The following is a 26,974-nucleotide window of genomic DNA, read 5'->3' on the forward strand; positions in this document are numbered from 1 at the left end:
ATAATATACAAATATTGTCTAGCCTACATCCTACTTTCTTGTTAATGTTACAAGTTAACTGAGTGCTCTGAGTGAACTGCATGAATATGTGGTCTGTGGGAAATACCATCATTAACTGGGGGGTTCGACAATATTCCGCCCAGGATTTTCCCATTACTTCGTCATAAGTATTGAAATATTATATTTCGGTGGTATAAATTATAGCGGTAAAATGCATTAATATTGGCTGCAAATTACCTATGACTCAGGTTTTCAAGCATAATATGTAAAATGCTGGGAATCCTCCCCTTTGACGAAATGGTCAATACCAGGGACTGTTGCAATGCTTTTAGTGCGAGATACATACTGAATATATTACATTGTCCCGTGTCACACGTAGGGGAAACACCGCTGGAGCTCTAACACATTTATTTTATGCTGGACCTTTACTCTATCGCTCGACTTCAAAATGGTTAACCTTGAAGGGTAGGAAACCTCAAAGAGTTACCAACAATCCTGTGATTTCTAACCTTGCATGTTGGTCGTGTTGTCGTCTAAAACGAGATTGCAAACCAAAGTAGCCTAGCGTTACTCATATTCATGCAGAGTATTTGAAAAAGTTGTTTTTCCCCCCTTGTCATTTTACTGGGATGCACCCCGATGAACACAGTCTTGGTTCTTTGAATATCGTCGCTAGAATGTCGATACCTTTGCCAGTTTAGATGTAGAGATTCGACGAACAGGACAGAAATGCCAACAATGAAGGTGGAATCACCTATCACTACAATCGCAACATGGCTGCTGCAGAGACGGTAAAGTAAGAAAAGTTTAGCCCCTGGCGTATGAGTTTTAATTTAATTTCTGAACTTTAACTGAAGAGACTTTCTGATTTTGACAACTTGACTCATTGGAACAAGGAAACTGGATTATCTCCAGCAAGTGAGAGCGATTGAGCCCGCCGTCTTCTGTTATTTTTCCTCTCACGAATCAAGCAACTTTTTGCATTCTTGGTTCTCTGGTGCCTTCTCGCCAAATTGTTGGGGAATCTACGTTAAAAGCCAAAATGCATTTTTCCATTCCTGAGACGGAGGTCCGTTCCGGTGAAAATGGATCCACGTATGTGGTAAGTACGTGCCGTTGCCCGTGTTTTTTTTTTCAGTGGCCAGGTAGTACCTATACCTCTGGGTTATGGAATTCGCCATAGGCAATTATGAAAGGGACAGTGGATTTGTAGAAAACCGTTATTGTAGGCCTACCGGTAGTCTGCAATAAACATTTAAACTATGACCACTAGATGGTCTGGTGATAGCCTAATGCTTCTTCCTCAAATTATGCAGGACCCTGGTGGCAAAAAAAATGCGCCAGAGTTTTTGGGCAAATGTTACGTATATTGTACGTATAAATGCCCAATTGTGAGGTTAATGGCCATCAGAGATTCAATTGAGTAGCCACTTGTTTAAACATAGACAGTGGGCCTTATGGGTTGTTGTTTTTCCCCTTTTCTGTAGCTGTAGGGATGGCCACTTCCTCCAACTGCGACAGTTTACTTTTTAATTGTCATAGTGTGTGTGCTATGTCACATACATTATTGTCATTTGTATAGTTTCCTCAGGCATGTAATATGCCAGTTGTGTTTCACTATTAACACTTGCTCCTCTGGCTTGGCATGTTGTTTTGAATTGCGCAATGGTATGGCAGTAGAGCGCATTGCACTGAAGAGCATCAGAATGCGTCCTTCTGAACCCCAAATGACACTGTTCCCTTTGTCACTACTTTTACTCTTTTGTTTTGAGTCTTTAGTTTATACAGTTGATCACAAACGGGTGGACTATGAAAGACTAGGCTCAAGTAGGCTGCTTTATATTCGGTAATAAAGAAGAGATAAAACGTTAGGCTACCTTACAGTTGCTCACTCGTTTAGCTGATCTGACTCCTGCATTTCCGACAGCTCACTGAAGCTAGGCCTACACCTACAAGAACAACTCAACCAGCCTTTAGTAGCCTCTTTAACTATTGTCTTAAGTCAGAGATGATTCAGAAATTTGCAATGTTGTTGATTTTGTCAGTAGGCCTATATCACTGACAGTTATGTGTGAACATTTTTTGTCTACCAATTAAATTATGATCCCTGCCCTGTATACTTTGAACCTGTGAATGATATTACCAGTGAGTAAGACATGTACGATTTCACACTCATCCTCTGATAGACTTGCACCATGAGCTACACTACTGTAGGGACTTGTAGTGCAGGTACTTGTCTTAAGAGTGCCTTTGTCACACAGAACACACTCATTGAATTTATTTGTTATTTTAAAGGCTATTTGAGTCTTTCTGATGGCATCATGCAATGAATCTTAATTATAAGGTCTCCTCTGCAGTTTAGTTGGAATGTTATTCCTCATTCCTCCGAGGATAAAAGAGTATACTGATTGAATAAATACAAAATATAATTGTAAATGTAGGCCTAATCCCTGAAAGCCTGTGTTCTGTCAAGTAACTAGGTAACAGTTTTGCCATCTTTAAAACAAGTTAGGCCTAACCTTGTTATGTTGGTCACTTAAAGGGACACCAGGCAACGTTTTCGTGTTAATTACTCATCTTCGTAAGTCGGTATATGGTTAAATGACTCATTACAGGGCGAATGAAGACTCTCGCCCGCCCCTACTGCCTGTAGGAAGAATATCCCGCTTGCAAGTTCAGTGTATCGTACCCGGCGACCGAAGCAGTTTCAGTTTCCATCCTGCATCCACAGCACAGAGGGAGGCTAATGAAACGCTAGCGATTGTTGCAAATGTGTGTATAATGGCAGAGCCGGCAAAGAAGCAGTGAAAACCCTTGACGGAAGATGCAAAGAAAAGGAAAAGAGCTTCAGACCGAGCGAGGGGGAGTTTCGTAGAGAAAAAGCATCAGGCTTGCCTGGTGTCCCTTTAATTTGAGCGTTGTCTAGAGAGGTGTTAGGGCTTGTGTGGGGTGGAAGCATGCCATTTCTTTCATACAATTGCTGTCTAATTGGCTGTTAGATGTTTAGATGAAATGGAGATGAAGACTTATTTCAAATCAAGCAACAGCTCCTGTATGGGATTTTGCCAGTGTTCTACCGCTAGCTGTCACAGACCATGTCTGATGTTTGAACAAGGATCAAGTCAAGTAGCCTGAAGAATTGTTCAGATCTTTGTTTAATCACATATCCCATGTCATTTAGGCCTATATGATCTCTAAAAAAGTCATCCTATTTTATCTTCCTTTGTGAATAGCTCAATACAGTGCAGTGTCCATGTGACATTCAGCAGCCTCAGAAGTCGGTTCATTCTGGATCAGGAAGGATTTTTCTCTGGTGTACCTTGGAACTGTCCCTTCCACAAAAATATGCATACTTTGCAAAGAATCTCTACATGCAGGAAAAAGGGGGGGGGGGGGCACACAAGGGGGACTGCACTTTTTAGTGGCACGCTTCCTGTGTTGATAGAATCTCTTGTTTTACGATGGCTCACAGTTCCTGTTGGCCAGGAAGAATGGCTCTGTTGCCCACTCTTTGTAGGCTATGATACTGTAGACACAGTGAAAAGAGGGCCAGATAGAGTTTGCTTTGTTTCCTTCACACCAGAAAAAAATTAGAAACTGTAAGGAAGTGAAGTACATGGAAGTACAGGCGCTGGATTATAGCTCACTGGCTGTAGTAGTGTGTAGCAAAACCAATGACTTCTATGATCAAGTGCGCAAATCTGGGGCTACCTAATTTGGGTAAAATATCTACGCCATTGTCCTGGCCGACAGCTTATTGCGATTGTGATTTGATTTGCGATATCATTTTTCAAAGTCAAGCTTTTGTTCAATATTCCAAGTTTCGCTTTAAGTCGGGCCACTTCTGATTGGTGAGCATGGCTAGTGCACGAGAAGCAAAGCCCTCCTCTAAGGTGAGCTTCCGTGTCTGTCATATACAAGGAGGACAACATGAATATAAAAATCATAAATGCAGCCTTTGCGATTAGCTAATTGCATTAGTTCAAGTTGTGATTTTGATTCAAAATCGATTGATTGTACAGCTGTAGTATGTGGGATGGCACACTGGCTAGCAACACCATTTGGGATGGCACACTGGCTAGCAACACCATTTGGGATGGCACACTGGCTAGCAACACCATTTGGGATGGTACACTGGCTAGCAACACAGGCACACTGACTAGCAACACCATTTGGGATGGCACACTGACTAGCAACACCATTTAGGATGGTACACTGGCTAGCAACACCATGGGATGGCACACTGGCTAGCAATGGGAAACAAAGGAGTGCGCGTACATCACAAGAGTGCAGGTGCTGGACCAAAAAAGTAACTGAGAAGAAATAATAAAGGTCCGCACACTAAATCCACGTTTGGGAGCTTTAATCAGTGCGGACCTTTATTATTTCTTCACACTGGCTAGCAACACCATTTGGGATGGCACACTGGGTAGCAACACCATTTGGGATGGCACACCGGTTGGCAGAAGTACCTGTACCATAAGTCTCTATGTAGCCTACAGATGGCCAGGAACAAAAACATCTGGTAAATGTAATTCCAGGTTTCTTCACTCATGATGAGACTTGGACCAGGTGAAGCAATGATGATTGTGGTTGTGAATGTAATGAAATGATGTAGCCTAGCCTTTTACTATGTGCTCAGGATGAAATATTGAGTTCTTGTGCTAGTAGATACGGGGCCATTCAAGTGAAGGCCATATTTATGTTATGCAAGAGGTTCAACCAGGCGCTCAGGTGAAGTTATCAAGTCCTCAAGCGGTGCCCTTTGCCCTGAAGAAGACCATGCTCGGTCGAAACATGTTGGCTCAATATTTTAAAATGACCTAAGCCAGATTCAATAAAGGCTTTTTAAAGAATTCCTTCTCCTCTTTTATATTTGAGTGCCTGGGACCTGCTATTGTGCCATATTTATGTTCTTCATGCATCTGATAAACCAAAAACAAACCTACACCATACTATAGACACATCAAAGTAAGTTGACATAATCATGTCTATTATCTTCAAAAACATCTTTGTGTCCCTTTTAAATTGATGCCGTGGGTGGCAGATGTGCCTGTGTGTTAAGAATTGACCAATTTTCTCTTAAAAGCAGTGCTCAAGCTGTTAAATATTAACAAAACAGTCACTCACTGGTGCCGTCAAATAGAGCAGATGCTGCAGCATATAGAAGGGTTACGCATATTGAAGCAGCTTGTTTTGTATATTTTTACATCCTTGGGTGCAATCTCTTCCCTTTCTATTTTGAATGGCATTTTGGGCATTATACAAGTGTTCTGTGTCAAATTGTACTTTATTGCGGCGCAGTTCACCAGGGCATTACGTTAGCGATTTGTGCCCATCATGGACTATTGTAGACCGTTTCACTTAAGCAGCAGTTTTCTGGCCATTCCCTGGGTTAATGACTTCCACACAGTGCTGCCCTTTATTGATTGCAAGGGCAGTTTGGTCTGTCTGCTCTATTCTCCCCCTGTTTGCCAGGACTGTCAGTTTGTCCATGACTCAGCCTGCTTAAGAGTGTCAGAGCACCTGAATCATCAGGAAGGCTCTGTTTTCACCACAGACATACCCTTGGTGTCAGTAAATAGTAGCCTGCATTTCCTGACCCCACCCCCAAAAATAAACTGCTGGTGCGTTAGTGTGGGAGGGACAGGAAGCTATCTCTGTTGAGATAGCACTTCTTATCTTGTTCATGCTTTGAGATCTCTCTCTTGACCACTTTTGGGTATGTGGGAAGTTCATGAAGTCTAGGATCACTTGGACTGGCAACGCTGCGTTAGATGCTCTGCTTTATTAAAAAAAACCTTGTGTTGTGGTGTGTCAGCCTTGCTACATGTTGTTCTGTGTCCTTACTTCTATATTACCGGTAAGTGTACCGGTAGGTCAGGTGTTCTCTATGAAATGTAAACATTGTAGGTGAATAAGAGTTTGTCAGTTGTTGGAGCATACTGTTGTCCACTGTCTGATGCCCTACATTATATTGGATTTTTCAAATGCTCTTATCACACATTCTGTGACTAGCAGCTCTTAGGGGAAAACAACAGAGGTGCTGAGTTCCCCCTCTTTGAGCAGATGGGGGGGGGGGGGTAGGGGGGTGGCGATATGAGTGGCGAGACACATTTCCCCCCTCTGTGATGTTTAAATGGTGCCTCAGATCCCCTGGCTACATCATCTTTTTTAGTATGCCGTTTAACCTCTGTGTCCAGGGAAAAAAAATAAACATTTTAACCTTGACCTTTTCATGTGCAGTGTGAGTGAGATTTGAGAAGGGTTTAGTTCACTCTTCCTTCCTCCTTTTCTGAGTATGAAACCTGAGTATGAAACCGTTAGATGCTGACACACAAACAAAAAGAGAAAAACTGCTTTCTTCAGCATAATCCTTCAGACATTCACCGTGTGGCAATGATGTTTGGTTGCATAGAGACGCATATTGTCAGATAGCAGTGATATTTGAGGGGAAGGCCTATAGCCTATGGTATATAGGTGCATTCAAACAGAGGCAAGCTATTGTGGCGAATTTGTACATTTGAAATGTTTGCAAAAACATTCAAATTGTTCACTTTAAACTATACGGCAGAAATGGCAGTTGCCAGCACTTCTCCTCTCTTTTTGCCAAAATGTAGCCCACCTCTGGCTCTTCTGGGTGTTTGTATCCGTCCAGATTAACAGGAAGCCGCCTGATGTCTCTAGTTTGTTGTGGGCAAAACTAATGGTTCTTTGGGATTGTCTGTTTAGCTCCCTTCCCCAGCATCTGCACAGGGCAGCAAGTTCAAGTCAGCTGAGTTTGCACCATGACTGATTCATAATGGTCAGTGTCAACACATCTCTGTGTTTGTCAATATTCTTTAACAACATCAGCTGTTTTTTATGACATTCCAGTAATTTTCCAGTTTGTCACATGAAGACTGTTATTTTTGTAGATGGATGGTGAGTGCTTGGAAATGTCCTTATTGTTCCTTTGTGTTAGGCCTGTTTTTGTGTAATTTCCGTTTCTTGAGAAATGCCATCTCTTTGCTGTGAATTGGTATTCTTCTAGTACTGTCCAAGGCCTGTTGGAGATTGTGAGTTTCTCTCTGCTCATCTCTTGGTTCCCTGTCGATGAGTTCCGATTCCGACCGTCAGAGCTGAGCCCGGGGTAGGGGTTGGAGCGTTTCGAAGTGATCTCAGACCATGCAAAGCTCTGCTCCCTGACTGTCTGACTAGCTGACCGTGGCCACTTCTCTTGTGCACACTAACTCTCACTTGTATGAGTCAGGAATGACGTTGACAAATGGGATGAATTGGGATGAATGGGAGGCAATTATACATCTCCCCCTAACACATTTGTGTTTTTTTCTCTTTCTCTCCTTCTCCCCCTGTGTCTTTCTCTTTCTCTCTCACACCCCCTCCTCTCTCTTTTGCTGTTCATCTTCTCTCTATAACCCCCCCCTTTCTTCATTTCTTTCCTTACAGGCCTACAACATCCATGTCAATGGTGTCCTTCACTGTAGAGTTCGCTACAGCCAGCTCCTGGGCCTTCATGAGCAAGTAAGTAAGCACAAAAGACACTTCAGTTTGGCTATTGGAGGTTTTTGGTTTCAACATGTGAATACCTTCTGCTTGTAAGAACCGGTCTACACCAGGAGCACAACTCCAGCATTCCGTTTGCGGAACGTGAAAAAAAAATAAAAATAGACTGTGCTCGTCGCTATCATATCGTCTGTTGTAGCCAGTGCCATTGATTATAGTGGAAGCTAATTGTTGCAGCATATGCTCCGCAAACTGAACACTTTACTTGCCTAGTCCAGTCTCCCCACCTTTCATAAGCAGCAACGGTGGTAGCAAGGCAATGTAGGCTTGAACTGTCTAACTGGGAACGTGTATCGTGACTCTAGTAGACATCAGCGTCTAGGCAGGTGGAGATGGTCAGATGTGCGTTGAGGGGTGCAGGGGTTTCCCCTGGCGGTGGGTGGAATGCAGTGGTGGTAGATAGAGGGATTTCACTGGCTCAGATGAGGAATGTGTTTTCTAATTGCAGGTGATGGTTGTGCATTCCAACCTAAAATCAGTATGTGCGAGGTAGAGAAATGTCTGGGATGAATCCAGACGCAAAATCCAGACGCAAATACAGGTTTCGGGTTTTATTGTCTGTCTCTGTCTTTGTTTTTTATCTGTCTGGCTCTTTGCATTCAGATAGCCTAGATATCTTTGGTACGTGGTTGGTAGATAAGATTTTTCCGGGGACACCTGTTTCCACAAAGTAATGACGTCAGTAGTCTTGATTGTCATTAGTGAACTTGTAGTTGCAGTTTTTCATTCATTGGATACGTTGATTAAAAACTTTTGAAGACATATCAGTTGCTGCTCAGCCAGTCACCTCTTTGAGTAGGAAGAATAGGAATACACCTGCCCTGAGGACAGGCTGAATCTCCCTGGCGGCATGGTTGTACGCTGAATAAATGATAAGAAGTAGCCTGAGCTTCAGAGATTCTGTCTTCAAGGCTGTTCATCCCACACCGCAAGTCACTGTTGCTAGGTAACAAGAGCCCCTTCGACCCCAGTTGGATCAAACACACACACACACACACACACACACACACACACACACACACACACACACACGGGTTTCAGTAGTAGAAGGAAGGAGCCTAAAGCCCTGAGATCCTCCTCAATCTTCCTGTAAACCACTTTCCATAGGCAAATTGGAAATGCTAATAAGGCTCGCATAAATATGGGTCCTTGTCACGTTCAACAAATGTTGCAAGCAGCACAAATTTCCCAGTCCCCCTCCCATGTGGCTGCATAAATGGGCCTCTGGTGAGGGTTGAGTTATGGTTGCCAGGTTGGCAGGCTGGATTCATATTCCCCCTCATGTGCCTGTTCTGTTAGGCCAACATCATCCCATTTTTCTTCTGTTTAGTTTCTGTCAGCCTCAGTTTCTATTGGTGTGTGTTTAGTTTGTAGTTTGTGTTGGTGAAATAAACTACAGTGCACAGAAACATGTAAGGGACATAGATTTTGTGAGCGCATCAGCAAGGCTACTGTATATGAAACTGTATGGTCTTTTGGGTTACTCTGTGTCATCTTGGCCTGACTATGTACATGGACTATCATTCACTAGTTCATTCAGACCTGCTTCTCAATGAATTGGGGAATGCAAACTGGGGGAATCTGGGGCAGCTATGTTTTGAACTGCAGTTGAGTCTGTGTTGGCTTATAGTAATCTAAATGTAATGGGATAATAATTTCCGTTATTGCTGCTGGAAGGAAGCTAGTTTCCAGTATCTCTAAACTAATCATGAATTCCCTTATTGTGAATGAATAATTATCCTTTTACTTGTACCTCAAGGAGGCCCACTGGAGCACTCATTTTAACATTAATTAAGGAGATAAACAGCTTTTCAAAACTCTGGGGACATTTAGAAATGTCCTTGTTTTCTGTGAAAACATATTTTTTTAGAAATGAAAAGATTTAGATAAGGTCTGGAATAATGTTTTTTCTATTTTTTTTCTTCCCACCAGATTAAGAAGGAGTATGGGAACAACGTGGTCCCGGCCTTCCCTCCCAAGAAGATCTTCACCCTGACGCCCGCGGAGGTGGAACAGAGGAGGGAACAGCTGGAGAAGTACATGCAGGCCGGTAAGCACCCAGAGCCCTCTCCTCTCTTTCTCTCTCTTTACTTCTGTAGAGCGGAGGTCAAAGTTCAACCTCAAAAGGTGGGCTTCTCCACTGTTGCAGCATTTTTACGGAACTCCTTTGATCCTAGCTGCCCCCAATAAGAACAGGGTCCTTACATGACACCACTGTGTGTTCAACCCAATAGTTGTGAAGGAACAGTATAGATCCAGTATATATTTGTAGCCTAGGCTGTCAGGCTACTACCTGTATCCCTCCATTGCTTCCTGTAGCCTAAAGTCCATACCGAAGTCAAACTCATACCTTTTCTCGTTTCCATGGAGACCAAACGTGAAGTTTATGTCCAAATTAACGATGATTCTGCATTGAGAACTGAATGTGAACGTGCAAAGACGAAATTTTCAGAGGATCATTTAGGAAGCCAATGAGTTGCATTTCAAAATGTTATGTTCAATTTCAAGTTGACTGATTCAGTTCCAATCTGATGAATTCAATTTCAGCATACTATTCAAATTCCGTTTCTTAATACAATTGCTCAAATTCGGCAATTCTAATGCAAATACAACATAATTCGGTTTGAGGTGGCCCAAGTTTTGCTCCATAATCTACACCCTGGTGCTGGTGCCTGGGCGATTGATTTCATGCTCTGGGGTTGGAGGAGGCAGCTGACGTGGGGGTAATTTTTTGGGTTGGAGGGAGCAGTTTAGGTGGGTGTAATTTTCGTGGTTGGAGGGAGCAGTTTAGGTGGGGGTAATTTTTGAGGGTTGGAGGGAGCAGTTTAGATGGGGTTAATTTTTGGGGTTAGAGGAGGCAGCTGAGGTGGGGGAAATTTTTGCTGAAACACCTGGTTTTATGAACCCTCCCAGGCCTTGCGGCTCCGCTCCGCTCCACTCCTCCTTTGTCCAGTCCCGCCTGCTCTGGCTCTCTAGTTAAATTATGACCAAATGGACACTGTTGCCAAGCTATTCAGCAGTAACAATGCCAGAGGTGACCTAACACACGCAGACAAGTGTTGCGCTCACACACACACACACACACACACACACACTCACACTCTCTTGCATACTGTACATGTGCACGCACTCACACTCACACACACACACACACACACACACACAAAGCAAGAAGAAAAGTAAATGGGGTAGGTAGCCCCGTGAAGCATTTGTTCTAATCCACTGGACTTTTGGCCCGTTGCGCCAAACAAGCTAAGCCTTGTTGAGCGTGTTTGCTCATAGTCTGGGAGCAACACAGGCTGTTCTCAGCTGGCCCAGCCTCGCATAGTTACATCATAGTTTTTACACAGTTACGGAAAACAAACCACCATACAAACGCACACGCATTCACTCACTCACTCACTCACACACACACACACACACACACACACACACACACACACAGACACAGACACAGACACAGACTTACCACACTCACTCACTTACACACACACACATACAAACACACACAGACTCCTGTCAGCATACGGACACACACACACACACACACACAGGCTGCTCTCTGAGTGAATAAGTTCATTTTGTGCACATCTGCGGTGTGGTGGCGTGGGCCGTTGGGGTCACCATCTGTGAGCGCGGCATAGCAGGGGCACGCCCGGAACGAGCGTGAAAATAAACACTGGACACCCTCCACGAGCGCCCCCCTCCCTGTTTACTTTCCACAGACGACATTTACAGTGGACACACTTCAAGGGTTAAGGAGACCACAAAACATAAACAAGAAAAATAATAAAAAATATTTTGCCTAACATTTTTTCAACTACCCTACCTTTTTAAAGTATTTTCATTGCAGGTCAGTTCTCAGTTGGAATGTTGGCTGTCCATGTTGAAAACTGGCCTCATTGCCTTTTTTCCGTCCCTGTGTTGGTAATAATTAACAGGGTCAACAGCTGGACAGTTGCTGACTAGTTAGTTTCTTGCTGTTAAAAGGAACTTTAAAAATGTTTTCTCTCAGTCAATCATTCAATAGCTCACTCTACTAGCTTCTTATAAAAGTAAAATGATGGCAACCCACTTCATATTTTACATATGATGGCAATGTATTGGCTTAAAAAAATAATGTTCATAATTGTTACCTTTATTTCACCTAAACAATGGACTGGAAAAGATGAGATCATATGGTTCCATTGTGCTGCTTATACTGTATACACTCCCTTCATGACATCATGGTGTAGGGTTGACTTCATTAAACCAATGCAAGCCACTGCCATCTTGAACTCATTTAGTATGACTTCTGATGACTTGCATACAATTGTTATGTGTTTGTATACATTTTTTGACATTTGCCTAACACCTTTCCTCGCCCTATCAGTGAGACAAGACCCTATGCTAGGAACCAGCGAGATGTTCAACAGCTTCCTGAGGAAAGCCCAGCAGGTAAGAGAGCACACCTGGGCAAGGGGTTGTCTGAGTGTTGCATATGTAACGTTGGCCTTTAATGGGCCATATGTTTTGTCCAATGGGTTTTGTCAAATGTTTTATCCATAGCATCTCCTATCTCTTAGTAGTCTTCCTTAGGGATGTATGGACCCTTTCAACAAGGTAAACAAAAACAATGCTTGAACATTCTATTTGGGCCCCAATCTACTTCCTCTGCATTTACTACACTGCCTTAGCCCTCTGTCTCCTCTGGCTGTCTGTCTTTGGCTTTTGATTTGACTGCAAAGCCAAAGCAATCTCTGTTTACCATTGCTCTGGGTTGTGCCTTTTTTTTGCTGTTTACGGTATTTCGTTATCCATTGAGCACACGTGTGTGTGTGTGTGTGTGTGTGTGCCATCTGAATAGGCAGTTGAACAGCCAATTTAAATATTTCTTGATGAAGTATTCATTCTTGGCTGGGACAGCTCCACAACAATTTTCTAGTGAAGGTCACAAGTCAATTTTGGAACTGCATTCTCATGTCAAAGAATTAAATCCCAATTTCATTCTCATTCTCTGTGACCTTTTTCTTTGCAATCTGTTATTTGCCAGTCAGCAGAGTTATTGAAGGGAATTCATAAGTGATCCCCAAATCAATGACCCGTCTTAATTGGGCGTTGCCGTGTATTGACTATGTGATCCATCAATGCAGCTCTGCTTTCTTAGGTAGAACAGTGATAAATCTGGCCATTCCAAAGGTCTTGGCAAGGTTTTAAGTGCTAATAATACAAGCTAGTGCCACTGCAAGCATTTTCAATCCAAGCTGGATATGTTTTCTATTTCCTCATGAATTTAACTCCCAGATATCAAACCAGAACTGTTTTAATGAGCCGTAAAAAGATTTAGGCATTTTAGTGCTGTTGTACAGATTTTTTTATTTAATAGATTTGAAGATGATAAATGCATCTTTTCCCCTAAAACAGATAGTTCTACAGGAAAACACTACAATATCTTAATGCATGTTGCAATCTCAGGAGTTAAGATAGACCCTCTCTTCTTGTTTGCAAATATTTTAACACTCTTGTCCAAACAGTAGGCATGGTCAGTGCCTTGCTCCGTTCAAAGTCAAAGATCACTTTTGGCCAGTGTCCTTAAGGTCATTAATGCTAGTATATAGTCGTACACTGAAACACACCAAAAAAAGAGACAACATCCCTTCTCCAGTAATGGCTATTTTGAAAGGCCCTCCTCCTAAGGCCTTGCAACATGCAACTAAGTATCTGTTCTGCAAATGGTTTTGATAGGTTAGTCCTTGTATTGCTTTGCTAGGTTAGATTTCTCTCTTAAAGCAACGTTGGTGTAATCGCTAGGGTACTTTCCTCTAAGTATTTAGGGAGATATTCCTGATATGTGACAGCTATCAATATAAAACAAACATATGTTATGAATCAAATCAGTGTCTTTACCTTTAGGCGGGGGTCACATTAGCCAGCGGCAAGCGGCAGGTTTCCTATTGTTCTCTAAGGTTCGGCAGCGGAACGGTGGCAACTCTGGCGTAACTCTAGCGTTGAACAAGCTGAGCGTTGAACTTGGTTCAACTTTCAAAGCGCAACGCCAGCGTATTCAATTGACAAACCGTTTGTGTTGCTTAGGAACGAGATAAAACGTATTGGTCTGAACGTTGCGTTACGTTTGCCGCTTGCCGCTGGCTAATGTGATCCTCGCCTTAACCCTAAAAGACCACCACAACACTCAATCAGTGAGGTGGACCCTCATAACATTGTACACAATCTGGCCATGCTCTAAAAGTGCTCAATATAGTGATTAATGGTATTGATTTCCAGTGTTTGTTGAACAGCTACTATTCAGAGACTTAGATTTGTGTTTATTTATCAGAAGCTTTTGTACGACCTCTGATTTGGCAATAGTGTACTTATATGAATTGTGAGCACTCGGCTATGACTTGAGTGCTTTGTCCTTTGCGCTGAGCCGGTATTACGCTCTCATACGGTGCCTCTGGCTGCAGTGATGTTTACCCTGTGCGCTAGTTTGTTTATGGTTATTTCTATGGTGACGCATGTAATGTTGTGCTCAGGGTGGCTGATGTGGGTGTTAGGATGCGTGTTCTCTTGTACAACTGCAGGGCTTGTGTTGGTGTATCGGTGCTCAAACGCAATTGTTGTAGCCTAAATGGATCCAGCTACTGCTGTTACTGCTGCTGCTACTGTATCTGTATCAGAGTTTGTGGTAAGGTTTTAGGAGCTTAACTGATGGTGCTGCTGTGCCTGTACGTCCATGTACACTTCACACACTGCACGCACAAGTATGCAACATGCGGTCACACACACCTGGGTGCACACAGCACAATGCACGTACACACATATTTACTCTCTCACACTCACACTCACACTCACACTCACACTCACACTCACACTCACACTCACACTCACACTCACACTCACACTCACACTCCATCTCACACACACACACACACACACACACACAGAGCGCAGTAGCTGTCTCATTATGCAGTCTGAGTCTGTCTGCACTATGCCCCCCCTCCTCCTCTCTCTTCTCCTCTGCTCCCCTCTCTTCACTGGTTTCTCTGCTGCAGCAGTAGAGCAATGCACTCTGGGTTATCAGATCAGGCTTGCCTTGTCATTTCATCATCGCCACAGAGATTTATGGCCACGACAGCGTGCCTCCCACATCCCTCTCAACGTCCCTAACACCCCCCCCCCCCTCAAGCCAATAGGGGTGTTGGAGGAAGATGGATCTGCAAAGTGCTCAGGAAAAGACTTAAGGAGCCTCATGAGTGTGCTTGGAATACGCACACACACAGGCCCGCAACCCCCTGGAAAGCAGACTATTGTAAATGGCATAACTCCCTGCTGTGTAAGCTTGACTTGATTGAAAGGCAAAAAATAGAAGTAGAAATAGGGGTTCTGTAGCCACTTACTGAAAATCTTATGAACCCAAGCAGAACATTTAACAATTAGCAGAACAATGACTTCAAACTCATGGTACAATGTGTGCCCTGAATGTTCAATGTTCCGGTTCCATGTGTTCCGATTGGATGATCATGCTATTTGCCTACTGATGATTAAAGTTCTCAAGAAAAAATAAGTCTCCCAATATCAAAGGGAACATGCCAGATCAACAACACTCAGGAACACTGGCCAGCTACATTGCTCAGAAAGGTGCCTTGTGCATTGTCGGCTTTGGAAGACACATACACATCACAGTCAAAGTTGTTCCAAAGTTTTACCAAAAACAGGCAAACTCATAAGTGTGGATGAGTTAGTAAACGTGAGTGAGTGAGTGGGTTGGTATTAGAGAGGAAATGTATTGTGTGTCAAGGGAGTAGGTTTGCATATGGACCATAGGATCATGTCCACTCCATACCAATATTTTGGGATTACAAAATTGTCCCTACCAATATTTTAGCAAACTCATTCGTATTATTTTTGTTGTGAAGTCCTATTTATTCAAAGCGTCCTCATAAAGTGTAGCCTACATCTCCAGGGCAACCAGTTTATGTCCCTACCAAAGCTGAGACCAAACTAGCGCCCCTGGTGTGTATGAGCACACGTTACTCATCTTGCACTAGATCATCTTCCTGAATCTCAATATTCTGATCAGAACCAGTCAGAGGCTGCATTCATTGTTTTGCACTTGATTTGAAAAGTATTGATTTAACCAAAATATTTGGCAGTATTTTTCAACTACAAAAATACCCACCTATAAAGTATTTTGATACAAAATACGCAGCCATTTTCTTTAAAAACATGTACATAAATACTGCTCCTCCCTGTTCATATTTTCCCCGATTTTAACTGTACTACTGATAAATGCTTTGGTAATAAATATACAGAAATGACAAAATGCATATTTTGGGGAGTGTGGTAGGCTGGGCTAGCAGGCAATGGGCAGGAAAGTTTGGATCACATTTTAATTGTAATGGTGCTTTTTTTAATCACATTTCATACTATAGAAATCTACATTATAAGAACTATTTAACCCCCTATGTGGATAGGCTGCCTGATAAATCAGTTTTGCAGCTTGCAGTTTTGACCTATCCCTCTTGTCAATTGCGGGTGCAATCTATTGGAGCGTCACTGACCAAGCCCAAGGTTTATTTATGGTGCTGATCGTGCTAGATTATGGCCTGTGCTAGCAACTGGTGGGCACAACACTGCAACACCTGAATATCCACATCATCGCAGCAGCTTTAAAAAAGGTTGAAAAAACTAGTCAAGCTAAATAAATTGAAGTGATTGGTGTTGAACAGGTAGATGGTCGATGTGTTGATGCAACGCGTTGGCGCTGCTACTCAGAGTGTGTGCAGAACTTAGGTAGGTAGTTTGATGTTGTATTGCCTACAGTAAGAGCTAGATCCATATCACATTAGCTCTTGCTTGTCTGTCTGTCTGTCTGTCTGTCTGTTTGTCTTGCTTGTCTGTCTGTCTGTCTGTCTGTCTGTTTGTCTTGCTTGTCTGTCTGTCTGACTCCGTCTTTATTGCCTTTCCCTTAGGAAACGCAGCAGATCCCCACAGAGGAGGTGCAGCTGGAGGTGCACCTGTCCAACGGTCAGAAAGTGCGAGTCAACATCCTCACATCAGACCAGACGGAGGACGTTCTGGAGGTACTGTATGTCTCCTTGGGATACTGTGATGGGGGGGGGGGGGTGCCCCCTCAGTGTATTCCCACAAGGCACTACCCCCCCCTCTTTTTCTCTTTTTCCCTCTTTCTTCTTCCCTTTCTCTCTCCCTTTCTCGAACTCCCTCTCCCTCTCTCCCACCTTTTCATATCCACCTTTCGATTCTCTTTCATTTCCTGTGTCCTGCTGCCAAAGGCTGTGTCTGCAGTCTGCCCTCTGTGTCCTCCGCCCCCCGCCAAATAAAAAAAGCCCCCAGAGTGATGCCAACTTGCACATATGGCTGCCAGAAATGAAGTGTAATAGGCTGTGAAACCATTGTTTGCTTGTTCCTTTTTTTATTCTTTCTTTTTTTTGGACCGTTCCAGAGTTCATTCCAGTGCTCCGACAGGCACTTATCCATCTGTCCTGTATATGAAGCACACAAAAGCCCCTCCTGGGTTCAGTCTATCAGCTCTACATAACCCTGGTGGTGTAAAAAAAAAAAAAACACATTGGCCCTGGCATCTAGTGCTGTGAGTGAGGAATGTGTCATGCATTTTCTCACTGTGATTGCACATTTATGGAGCCAACTGACAGTGTACTATGCTGACAAACGGGATGCACTATCAGCAGACATATTTGTAATTTCTACTTCTCTCAGTCATTCTCCCTCTCTTTAGTGTTCTTTTCCCTCTCTCTCTCCCTCTTCCTCTCTCTCTCTCTCCCTCTCTCTCTCTCTCGTTCTCTCTCTCTCTCTGTTTCTCATGTCCTCCTCTCCATTTCTTACATATCCAAAGGTTACCTTGAGAGTCAGCTCATTTCTTGAAGCTCAAGCTGAGGTGTATTGTGCTCTCAGCTGTAGTCTATCACACTTTTTGTCTGACATGCAGAAGCAATCTGTGAATGTCTTTTGGTTTAAGTGTGTGTTTGTGTGTGTGTGTGTTTACTCAATTATCCATCTATGCATGTGTGTGTTTGTGTCTTAAGCTGCACTCAGGTGCACTCTTGACCACACTTCAGATTGTCTTTGCAGTGAGTGCACATGTCCTTAAAGTCCTTCGCTGTAATCACTTTGGTTCCAGTTGCCCCTAACTGCAACCAGAGGACTATAAAGTGGTTAAGTGCCCAAGTGTACTGTAAACCCTATGCTCTTTCGGTCCCGCTCGAGTGACTTGGTCATAAGACCTCTTTTGTCCATTAACCAGAGAAAGGAAGGGTGGAAAAAATGCAATATAATTCTCAGGCCTACGAAAAGCTTCCAAGGCAGATGGGATCGATTACCTTCAGGCACAAAAGTCCATCGATCAGAATACCCTTGTCCTGTCGGACAGCCCAATTTGGGTCAGTGCCTCGGAGAAGTCAGAGTTGTCTGAAAGTTTGCATCCCCTCCTCAACCCTTCTCTCCTAAAGGGAGAGAAATTGCACAGATGGACCCTGTTGGCTCACAGTGAGGGGGTCTGACCTTTTCTCTCAGCCCATGTTTGAAACACCCCTCCACATTTCCACTGGACAGCTTTTCCTTTTCTAAATGGTCTGCGGCCGTCCTCAGCCTAGTCCCGATGGATTTTAGCTGTAGTCCTTTTTTTTTTCATCAGAAAGTATTGACTCCGTCTTAACATTACCCTTACAAAAATTAAATGTTTGCGGCAGATTTGCAGCAAACTTGTGGGTGATTTGTGGGAAACAAATGAGTTCACTAGAAAATGGCAAATGTGGCAAATGTGTTCGCCAGTGATTTGCCACCACACTTAGCCGATAATGGCAAACTTCAGTGAATTTCTGGTGACAAACCTAATTTGCATATGACATTGCTGCAAATTTGCTGCAACATTGCCAAAAGTTAACCGCAACTGTATGCCAGAAACCTAATTTGCATGTGAAAATATGACCTTGCTGCAAATTTGCGGCATCTGTTTGCCAGAAACCTGACGTTTCTGTTAGGGTACCTGTACCTGCCATTGTACTTTGTGTAAGATGCCCTTGTCACTGGTTATATATGTTATGCTTATTTTTGTACATTTTCTTTTTGTATGTTTGTTTGTCTAACATGGTTAATGCACATGCATTATGGAAAAAGACAATGCATTGTATTTGAGTTATTATAATTGCAGGGTGCACTCTTCAATACGCACAAAAGTCCATCGATGGGTGCACTCTTCAAGAGTCAATACTCTTCACTACTAAATGAGAAGTGACCCACACCATCCTGAATCAATTATCTTGGAGCATCCTGAATCTCGGAGCCTGTTCTGATTGTCGGTGGCTTTTGTTCTTGGCAGGCAGTGGCGACGAAGCTGGACCTGCCCGACGAGCTGGTGGGATACTTCAGCCTTTCACTGGTCCAAGAGTCGGCTGAGGGAGGATACACCTGTGAGTAACGCCCCCTGACCTTTCCTACACAAGTACATTTATACCAGTCAACATCTATGGAGCTTTGTGTACTCTATACAGTAATGGTTGTTGGCTCCCTATGTGTTGTCTGGCGTGATGGAGCAGTGGTAACGTCTCCGACTGACAATGGTCGACCCGGTTTCCATTCCTGCTGTTGCGAGTCTTTGTCGCTTTGGAAAAAAGTGTCTCCTAAATATCAGTCACCTTTAACTTTAACTGAACTTTATGTGTGTCTTAAAAGAACAATAAATAGTGCAATGTGTTTACTGCTATACATAAACAATATTAGATCCTATTAGTGAAGCTATATTTTCAGTGACATTGTATGTATCTGGAGTCAGATGACACAGGATCTACAGAAATGTTGAGGAAATTATCATCTAAAAGTATGTTTCTTGACATAAAGAATTCCATATAGCATCTTGTGAATATATTTCCGTATGCTGTGTCTCATCGTAAGTGTTGTGAAGGTGGTCTGTGTCCCAGCACTGAAACAGAGTGAGCATGTCCTGGTCAGGGTAACATGAGAGGTCACCATCGGCCTGTCGTGAGGGTAGGCTGCTGTTGACTTAATTTGAGTAATTAATTGAATCTGGAGGAGGGAATTTAATTTGCTGCCGACCTGTTTCGCCCTGTCAGTAATAATCATAAGCGTGTTAACACGAGCCATGTGCACCAAAAGCCCTGTGAACAGATTGGGTTTCTCTCAGGCTAATTTAATTATGTTGTCAATTACATGTCTCATGTTTGTAGATGCCCGTATTCTGCAGTCAACAACTGTATGTAAAAAAGTAGAGAAGGAGTAGAGTGTACACTTTATTTACTCATTATATAGCTGTGCATTATATTTTACAAAAACTCTTGTTCTCCTTCTATCCCCAAAAACAAAACAGTGAATCATTCTGGGAGGTGTAGTCAGGGTTAATTAACAATGAGACTTGTTTTCAGTTCTTACATTACAAATGTAAACAATGAAATACTTATTGGCGCTTTAAACCATAAAAGCTCTCTTAAACCACTTTTGCCTTGTTACTCATTTTATGTGTTGTGTGTCGTTGTGCGTCACAAACACATGGAACAGGATCACAATGACGCCATCACAGAAACAGTCATCCCATCACAGCCAGGTCACCATGTTCTTTGAGGCTATCTGCAGCTGATTGCACCGCCACTGCCCCTTGGTTCCCTGAGCGGCTGACTCTGAGGATGAGAATGTCCTGCATTCTGACGTTTTCCGCATAACTCCACTTTTACTTTTTGAGGAATACTTGAGCTCCAGTAGTTGTACAATTTCCCTTCATATCTCAAATGCTTTAGACAGGACAGATGGAACTGATATAAGTACACAATACATATTTATATATATATACATATATGTATATATATGTGTATATATGTATATATATGTGTATATATGTGTGTATATATATATATATATATATATATATATATATATATATATATATATATATATATATATATATATATATATATATATATATATATATATATGTGTGTGTGTGTGTTTATATATATATATATATATATATGTGTGTATATATACATATATATGTATATATGATTTATATTATGCGTTGATAAATCACTCTCACATTCTCTCAACATTCATACTCAAGAAACAGTTCAATACCAAATAAATTTAGTAAAGAGCTCCGATAAACAAAATATTTCTCCAGGCATACAGCAGGTTTTGAAATGCATTAAAAAACAAAATGATTTATGGCGGTGAAGAATCAATGGAGTTGCTTGCTGTGTGTATTGTTATTGTCTCTCCAGTGGTAAATAAATAAATGTGAGTCGTTTGTGCTGCCAGAGAGTTCTCCTTTAGGGCTGTTAATAAATCAATCCAAGATGGACGCTCTTGGTTCTGGATTAAGGGGAGGGAGAAAGAGATTAATCTTTTCCCCCCCTTTTTTTTGAAGACATCATTTACATTTTTGAGGTGTTGTTTTTTTTCCGATAATACTGGCTACCCCCAGCAAGCCTCAGCGCCACATAAACTCCATTTTTAACATTTCCAGTCGCTCAATCTGCCAGTTTGTATTTTTCCGTTTTGTCTTTCTTCATCATCACTCAATCCAAACTTGGCGAGGGTCTTGTGAGTTTGGACAGAACACAGCCCCAGTAGGAGTCCTATGTAAGCCCTGAGGACCCCACAGAGTTTAATCGGTCTCTGGCACGCTGTTGTCCACCCGTGGCTATTCACTGCGTGGAGAGCGCTCGAGAGTGTGACTGACTGTGTTTGTCATCACACAGAAGCAAGCTGTTGTTGACTGAGGGCGATGCAGAAAGACTTGCTCCAGGCCTTGAAAGGCTGCTGTTTTGCAAACATGGGTACAGGCTGTACCAGAAATCTGGGCTTGGCATTTGCTCGGCCGCTAATCTATCCGTGGTTTGGACCCCTCCCTGCAGGTCCCAGCGAGAGTTTTCTAAGTCGTTAAGATGTCTTAGTCTTTTTTGAAATGCCTCATGCACAAATACCCAATCTTTGTCGTTATCAGACCACGTTTTACACAAAATCTCTGTCAGTGTGACAAGATTATCAAGTTAATTATCAAGCAGAGTAATATGCTTATCGACATACACTGATTCACAAAGAGGAACACCATATTAATACACAGATACTTGTGTAATGACATAAAGCTATAGTTAGTATAATGAGGCATTATGGTTATTTAAGTACTGTATCTAAGCGTTGTTGAACAAGTGCTCTGGAAACATTACAGATGTTGTTTTCCACCCCAGTTGTTGATACAGTATTTTCGGCACTGTTATTTTCTTCCAGTGGGGCTGGGAATTTCCCACGTTGCAGCAAAGCTGTTATCCCTCCAATCCCTCACACCCCTATCTGTGAGCCGAGGTCAAGGATGGCCATCACAGCCAAATGCTGCCATAAAACATCTGGATTTGTTCACGGCACTACTCCCACAAAACACTGCCAGAAGGAAGATGGCTTCAGCCTGCCAGTGAGACAAGTCTGGACATGTGTCCATTACATTTTTGTTGTAGGGCTTGTCTTCACTACTAAAGGCAAACAAGCATAGAGAAGGTCACTTGGAAAGAGCCGCACGCTTCTAATCCATTATCAGCAGCACTTCCTCCGCTTTATCAGCTGTGTTTGACCCAGAATGGTAGCATAGAAGACGGGTACTGGGAACAATTGAAGAGAACTGATGCCTGACTTTCTCCTAACTTTGCCATGAAAAACCATAACAGACATACAGAGGGAGTGTTCTATGTGACATTAATGTGAATGGTTACTCCCAAGGTTTGGCTGACCATATTAATTCATCAGTAGGAGGGCTTTCTCTGACCTTTTAAGCACCGTTGTAAAGAGTAAACTTCTTTAGAGGAGTTCAGTATTCTCTTTTCTCCTTTTGCTTTTTAAAGGTCAATAGCTGTGAACTCTCAACTGTTAGACACATTTTCAATGCTGAGCTCTTCATTTATTCAGAAGTCCTGAAACCTAGTCAATGCCGGTATGTTCAAAAGGAGAAATCAAAGCATGTTGATTTGGGAGTGGTCCACCCTGCCACTGTTACCTATGTATAGCCCGAAGCCATAGCCGAGCCACGTGATTGGTTTGGAACAGCTCCTAGCCACCTCAGTTACAGCACTCCATAGCCGTCCATAGCCCTTAGTGATTGCACAAAAATGTCAAAGCCCAGCCTGTGACGGTGGTGTTCAATCATGTGTTTAGTTCTGGTTTAAAAGGTTGCTGATTGTTCTGCCCACCTGTGTTTGATACAAGAGGATAAAATTAATTCATAAGCTGTCTGTTTTGTCTGTTTTCTTTTGTCATTCACACACATAACGCAAACTGTCCCTCCTTCTCCTTTTCTCGCAGTATATTTTTTAAAATTTTCTATTTGTGTTGTTGCCGTATTCCCTTCTTGTGTACTCTTCCCAGCTCACATATTGTAGCTCCGATGTGATGAGTTTGGACGGCTGGGTTTTAGCCATATGGATTCTCATGCCTTGGTCTTATCATTGTGTGCCATTATTATTTCTGATTCCAAAAGTGTGTTGATTTTTCCTCTTGTTTGTTTTCTCTCTCTCTCTCTCCCTCTCCCTCCCCCTCCCTCTCCCCCTCCCTCTCTCCCTGACTTCTGTCGGTGGTGAGAAAGTTGTGAGGAAGCTGCAGGAGTTCGAGCTGCCTTACGTGTCGGTCACCAGTCTCCACAGCCCAGACTTCCACATCGTCCTTCGCAAAAGGTAGGCGCGCCGTCCATAGCACTCACCCACGCAGCAACTCCTCCACTCAACCCACTTCCTCCTACCTTTTGTCTCACACAGGACGGGGAAGGTCAGTCCATACCAAAGAAATGCAAAAGGGGGATTCTTAATCCCAATGACACTACGTCCCATGTAAAACCTGGAGTAGGATGTAATTTGATCAGTGGTAGTGTCCGCGATTGACTGTTGTTGTTGCTCCAATATCCAACAAAACACCTCCGTTTGATGTGCCTAGTCATTACAATATAAATTCTGGCCATGAGATGCATTCATCATCAGCAAAGAAGGAAGTTGGGTATGTGGAAGTATGTTGCCTTTGTTCACTCTACTCCATTGCTGCAGTCCAGGCAGTCCAGTAGAATGCTTTGTTCTTTTGGCCATGGAGAACGCGTTCATATTCACTTTGCCAGTGCTTGCTGTAATTCATGCCCCAAAGATGTGCTGGCTTGATCACATAATGGCCAGAAGGTGATGACACCCACTTCTATGAGTTCCAGAGTCATGGGGAAGTAGAGTTGTCGGCACATTGAAGATTATTAGAAGCAAATGGATAATGAGTTTTTGAGTTTTCAAATGAGTGGCTTGAATGGAATGGGAGTTCATTTCTTTTCACGCACATGTCTTGGATGTTAACATATTAGCTGCACATACCTTGGCCATTCATTGAAGCAACCCTGTACCAGGCCTATAAAGCACACGAAACACTTAGCCCCTAGCAGAGGAGAACACCCTCTTGACCTCTGCATGATCCCCTGTGATCTGTCTGAAGAGTCATGTCAAGCGAACAGTTCACTGTTTTTTGATGCTCTGCCAGATGTCATGGAGATAGGAGAGCTGCTCAAACACACACACACATAAACACACACACATAAACACACAGTGAATCCTCTGCAGGCATGTGGGTGCCTGTGACGGAATCTTGTTAGATCATCTGCCTTCATTTCAACACTCTTCCTGCCCTCTCTTCAAGAGCCCCCCCCCCCCCCCCCCCACACACACACACACACACACACACACAGCATACACTGCAAAAAATGAAATCTAACCAAGTGTTATTGATCTTATATTAAGATTAAAAAATGTATTTGGTATTGTTTTTAGTATGAAAAGTAGGGCTGTCAATCGATTAAAAAAAATAATCTAATTAATTACATACTCTGTGATTAATTAATCTAAATTAATCGCATATATATTTTTTGTTGTGAAAGTATTTTAAATATTTAAATTCAAATGAATCATTGAATAATCAGCATTAGTGGCATTAAAGTTCAAAAACTCTTTTATTATTATTTTCACTGTTCAAATAATTGCCATAATAATCTATGATATGACCTAATATGCTGAGGAAATAAATTCAAAAGTGCTTCGGGAAGAAGTTTTTTTTTCACATACAAGGCATTTCAGGCCACAGATATAACCTAGGGGACACAATGAAAATAAATGAACACTCCCCTCAATGTCAAAACTTATTTCTTTGCATTGATGTGCGACTATAGAATTGATGAACTCCGGTGATATGCAAATTCCTTGCTGCAGACATTGCAGAGGACTTTATTTTCAACACTATTTTTTATGAACACCATCAGGCCGTTTTTAAAAAGTAAATGTTCCAATCAATGATCCAGGCAGCACGTTTTCTTCTCTATCCTTCATTTTACAGTCTACATTTTTCATTTTACTAATTATGAAATAATAATGAAAAGACTTACCTAGTGCTCTCCCGTTTTTTTACTTAATTTAAGACGACTTTAACTTATTTTAAGGAGTCTTATCAAGACAAATTTGCTCAACGCACTGGCAGACAAATTTGCTTGTTTTTAGGACAAATTTGCTTAACGCTTAACTTTAAATTAAGTCAAATGATTTCACAAGAAAGCGCTAGGTAAGTCTCTTTATACTGAAAACAATACCAACTAGTTTTATTTATCTTGATATAAGATTAAGAACACTTGGTTAGATTTTGTTAGATAAGCAGTTTTTGCAGTGTAGGAGTGCGGAGTGCGCTGGTGACAGGCGTGCATGGGAACCGTGCGGCTCACCCAACTCGATTGGCTTACGGGGGTGTTTAACCCAGAGGCCGGTGCTTAGCTCTCGACCCCTCCGCACCCCCTGCGCTTGGCCTCATCCAGCTGCATAAATACGTCGGCTTTCCTTCTCGTGCGAAAGGCCCTCCACACTCCCTCGGAGAGCTGGGAGAAGGGCAGGAGGCTGAAGGAGTCTTATGTACACAGTATATGAATCTGTGATCCAGAGGTCCTGATTGCGTGGCTGCTAGGGGTGGGCGATATGGACAAAAAACAATATCTCTATTTTTGGTGATTTTCACGATAACGATAATAGTCGATATCCTTAAAAAAAAAATTAAAAGTCTGAGTTTCTTTTCAGCTCGTTATTTATGAATAGCATCAATACAATAATAACAAATAACCTGTGACTTTTTAACCAAATCAACAATTCACTCTTTTTAACCAAACAATGCATTCACTCTGACACATTTCCAATTTTGCCCCCACGTGTGTGACATGGTCTAGCCAGCTACATTAGAGGAGATGACTAGGCCTAACAGTTTCCCAAGAGAAAGTCTGAAGCTCCTTTCAAAAACCTTTACTTAGGATTCACTGTAAAACTAAGCAGACCAACAGAGTACATCTCAGTTATTTCCTTCGATGTTTTGTTTAAGAGAAATCATGTAGGCTAGCATTCCAAGTTACAGAATAGAAACTAATGCGTTAGCTTATGGCTAATGTATATGAGAAATCCCATAGAGATGCTAACGGTTAGCATAATCGATACACGTAGATATTTAGAGCGAACTTCAGTCCATTTACAAAAGGGTTACATGAGAAGAGTTCTTAATACAACTCACTATTAAAATACTCAAAGGCAAATGTTTTCTCTCCATATAATACCATGTAGGAAAAAATGTGACTGTCCCATCAATGCTACGTGAACAGAAGTAGCTGCACACAATCCCAAGTAGGCTCGTCTTGATCTCGCTACACAAAATAAACATTAGGCATGCATGTGACAACGTGGACCCACTAGCGATGTGACACTTGCTCTGCTGCAACCGCTGCAACAGGGCTTCTCTTGCATACACCTCCTGGATTTAGTTAATGTATGGGGTTTTAATGCGTGATTTCGAGTGTTTTTTCCCCATAAGTAATTTAAATACTCGATAATGTAAATTTGCACAGCGTTAAAACAACAATCACGATATTATCGCAGAAGATGTATATCGCCCACCCCTAGTGGCTGCTGTGTGAAATGATCCTGACTGCTTTTGGCAACCACTCGGCTATCCCAACTTATATGTGTACACACACACACACACACACACACACACACATATATATATTTTTTTCAAGCACACACACAAAGCCATCCCCCAAACACACACACCACACACACATACACACATACACACAGCCACCCCCCAAACACACACACTGTGCACACAGACACCTCTTTTCCATCATTATTTCAGGGACACATACACTAAGTGCTCAGGACATTGTCGCCCCCCCTTAATCTAATGTTTCCCTCAATGATGGCCTCAGTTCTGCTGACCTACTTTTGAGAGAGAGGGGGAGATTGAGAGAGAGGGGGAGATTGAGAAAGAGGGGGAGATTGAGAGAGAGAGGGAGATTGAGAGAGAGAGGGAGATTGAGAAAGAGGGAGATTGAGAGAGAGGGAGATTG

At 42.5% G+C, this 26,974-nt stretch overlaps 1 protein-coding gene across 1 annotated transcript in view; it reads left to right on the top strand.

Moving 5' to 3' along the window:
• The first annotated feature begins 374 nt into the window (after positions 1–374).
• snx17 (sorting nexin 17) overlaps positions 375–26,974 on the top strand; it is a 49,976-nt gene continuing 23,376 nt past the window's right edge. Inside the window, exons 1-7 of the mRNA XM_076273354.1 lie at positions 375–1,102; positions 7,450–7,524; positions 9,499–9,616; positions 11,939–12,003; positions 16,521–16,631; positions 18,905–18,995; positions 23,165–23,252. Coding sequence (XP_076129469.1) covers positions 1,043–1,102; positions 7,450–7,524; positions 9,499–9,616; positions 11,939–12,003; positions 16,521–16,631; positions 18,905–18,995; positions 23,165–23,252 — 608 coding nt within the window. The 5' untranslated portion in view covers positions 375–1,042. The remainder of the gene's footprint in view (positions 1,103–7,449; positions 7,525–9,498; positions 9,617–11,938; positions 12,004–16,520; positions 16,632–18,904; positions 18,996–23,164; positions 23,253–26,974) is intronic.

Source organism: Alosa pseudoharengus, unplaced genomic scaffold, assembly GCF_046254945.1.
Source record: "Alosa pseudoharengus isolate Yale_2024_CS ecotype anadromous, Long Island Sound unplaced genomic scaffold, YU_APseudo_1.1 YU_APseudo_1.1_scf_7, whole genome shotgun sequence".
In the NCBI taxonomy this organism is placed as follows: Eukaryota; Metazoa; Chordata; class Actinopteri; order Clupeiformes; family Clupeidae; genus Alosa; species Alosa pseudoharengus.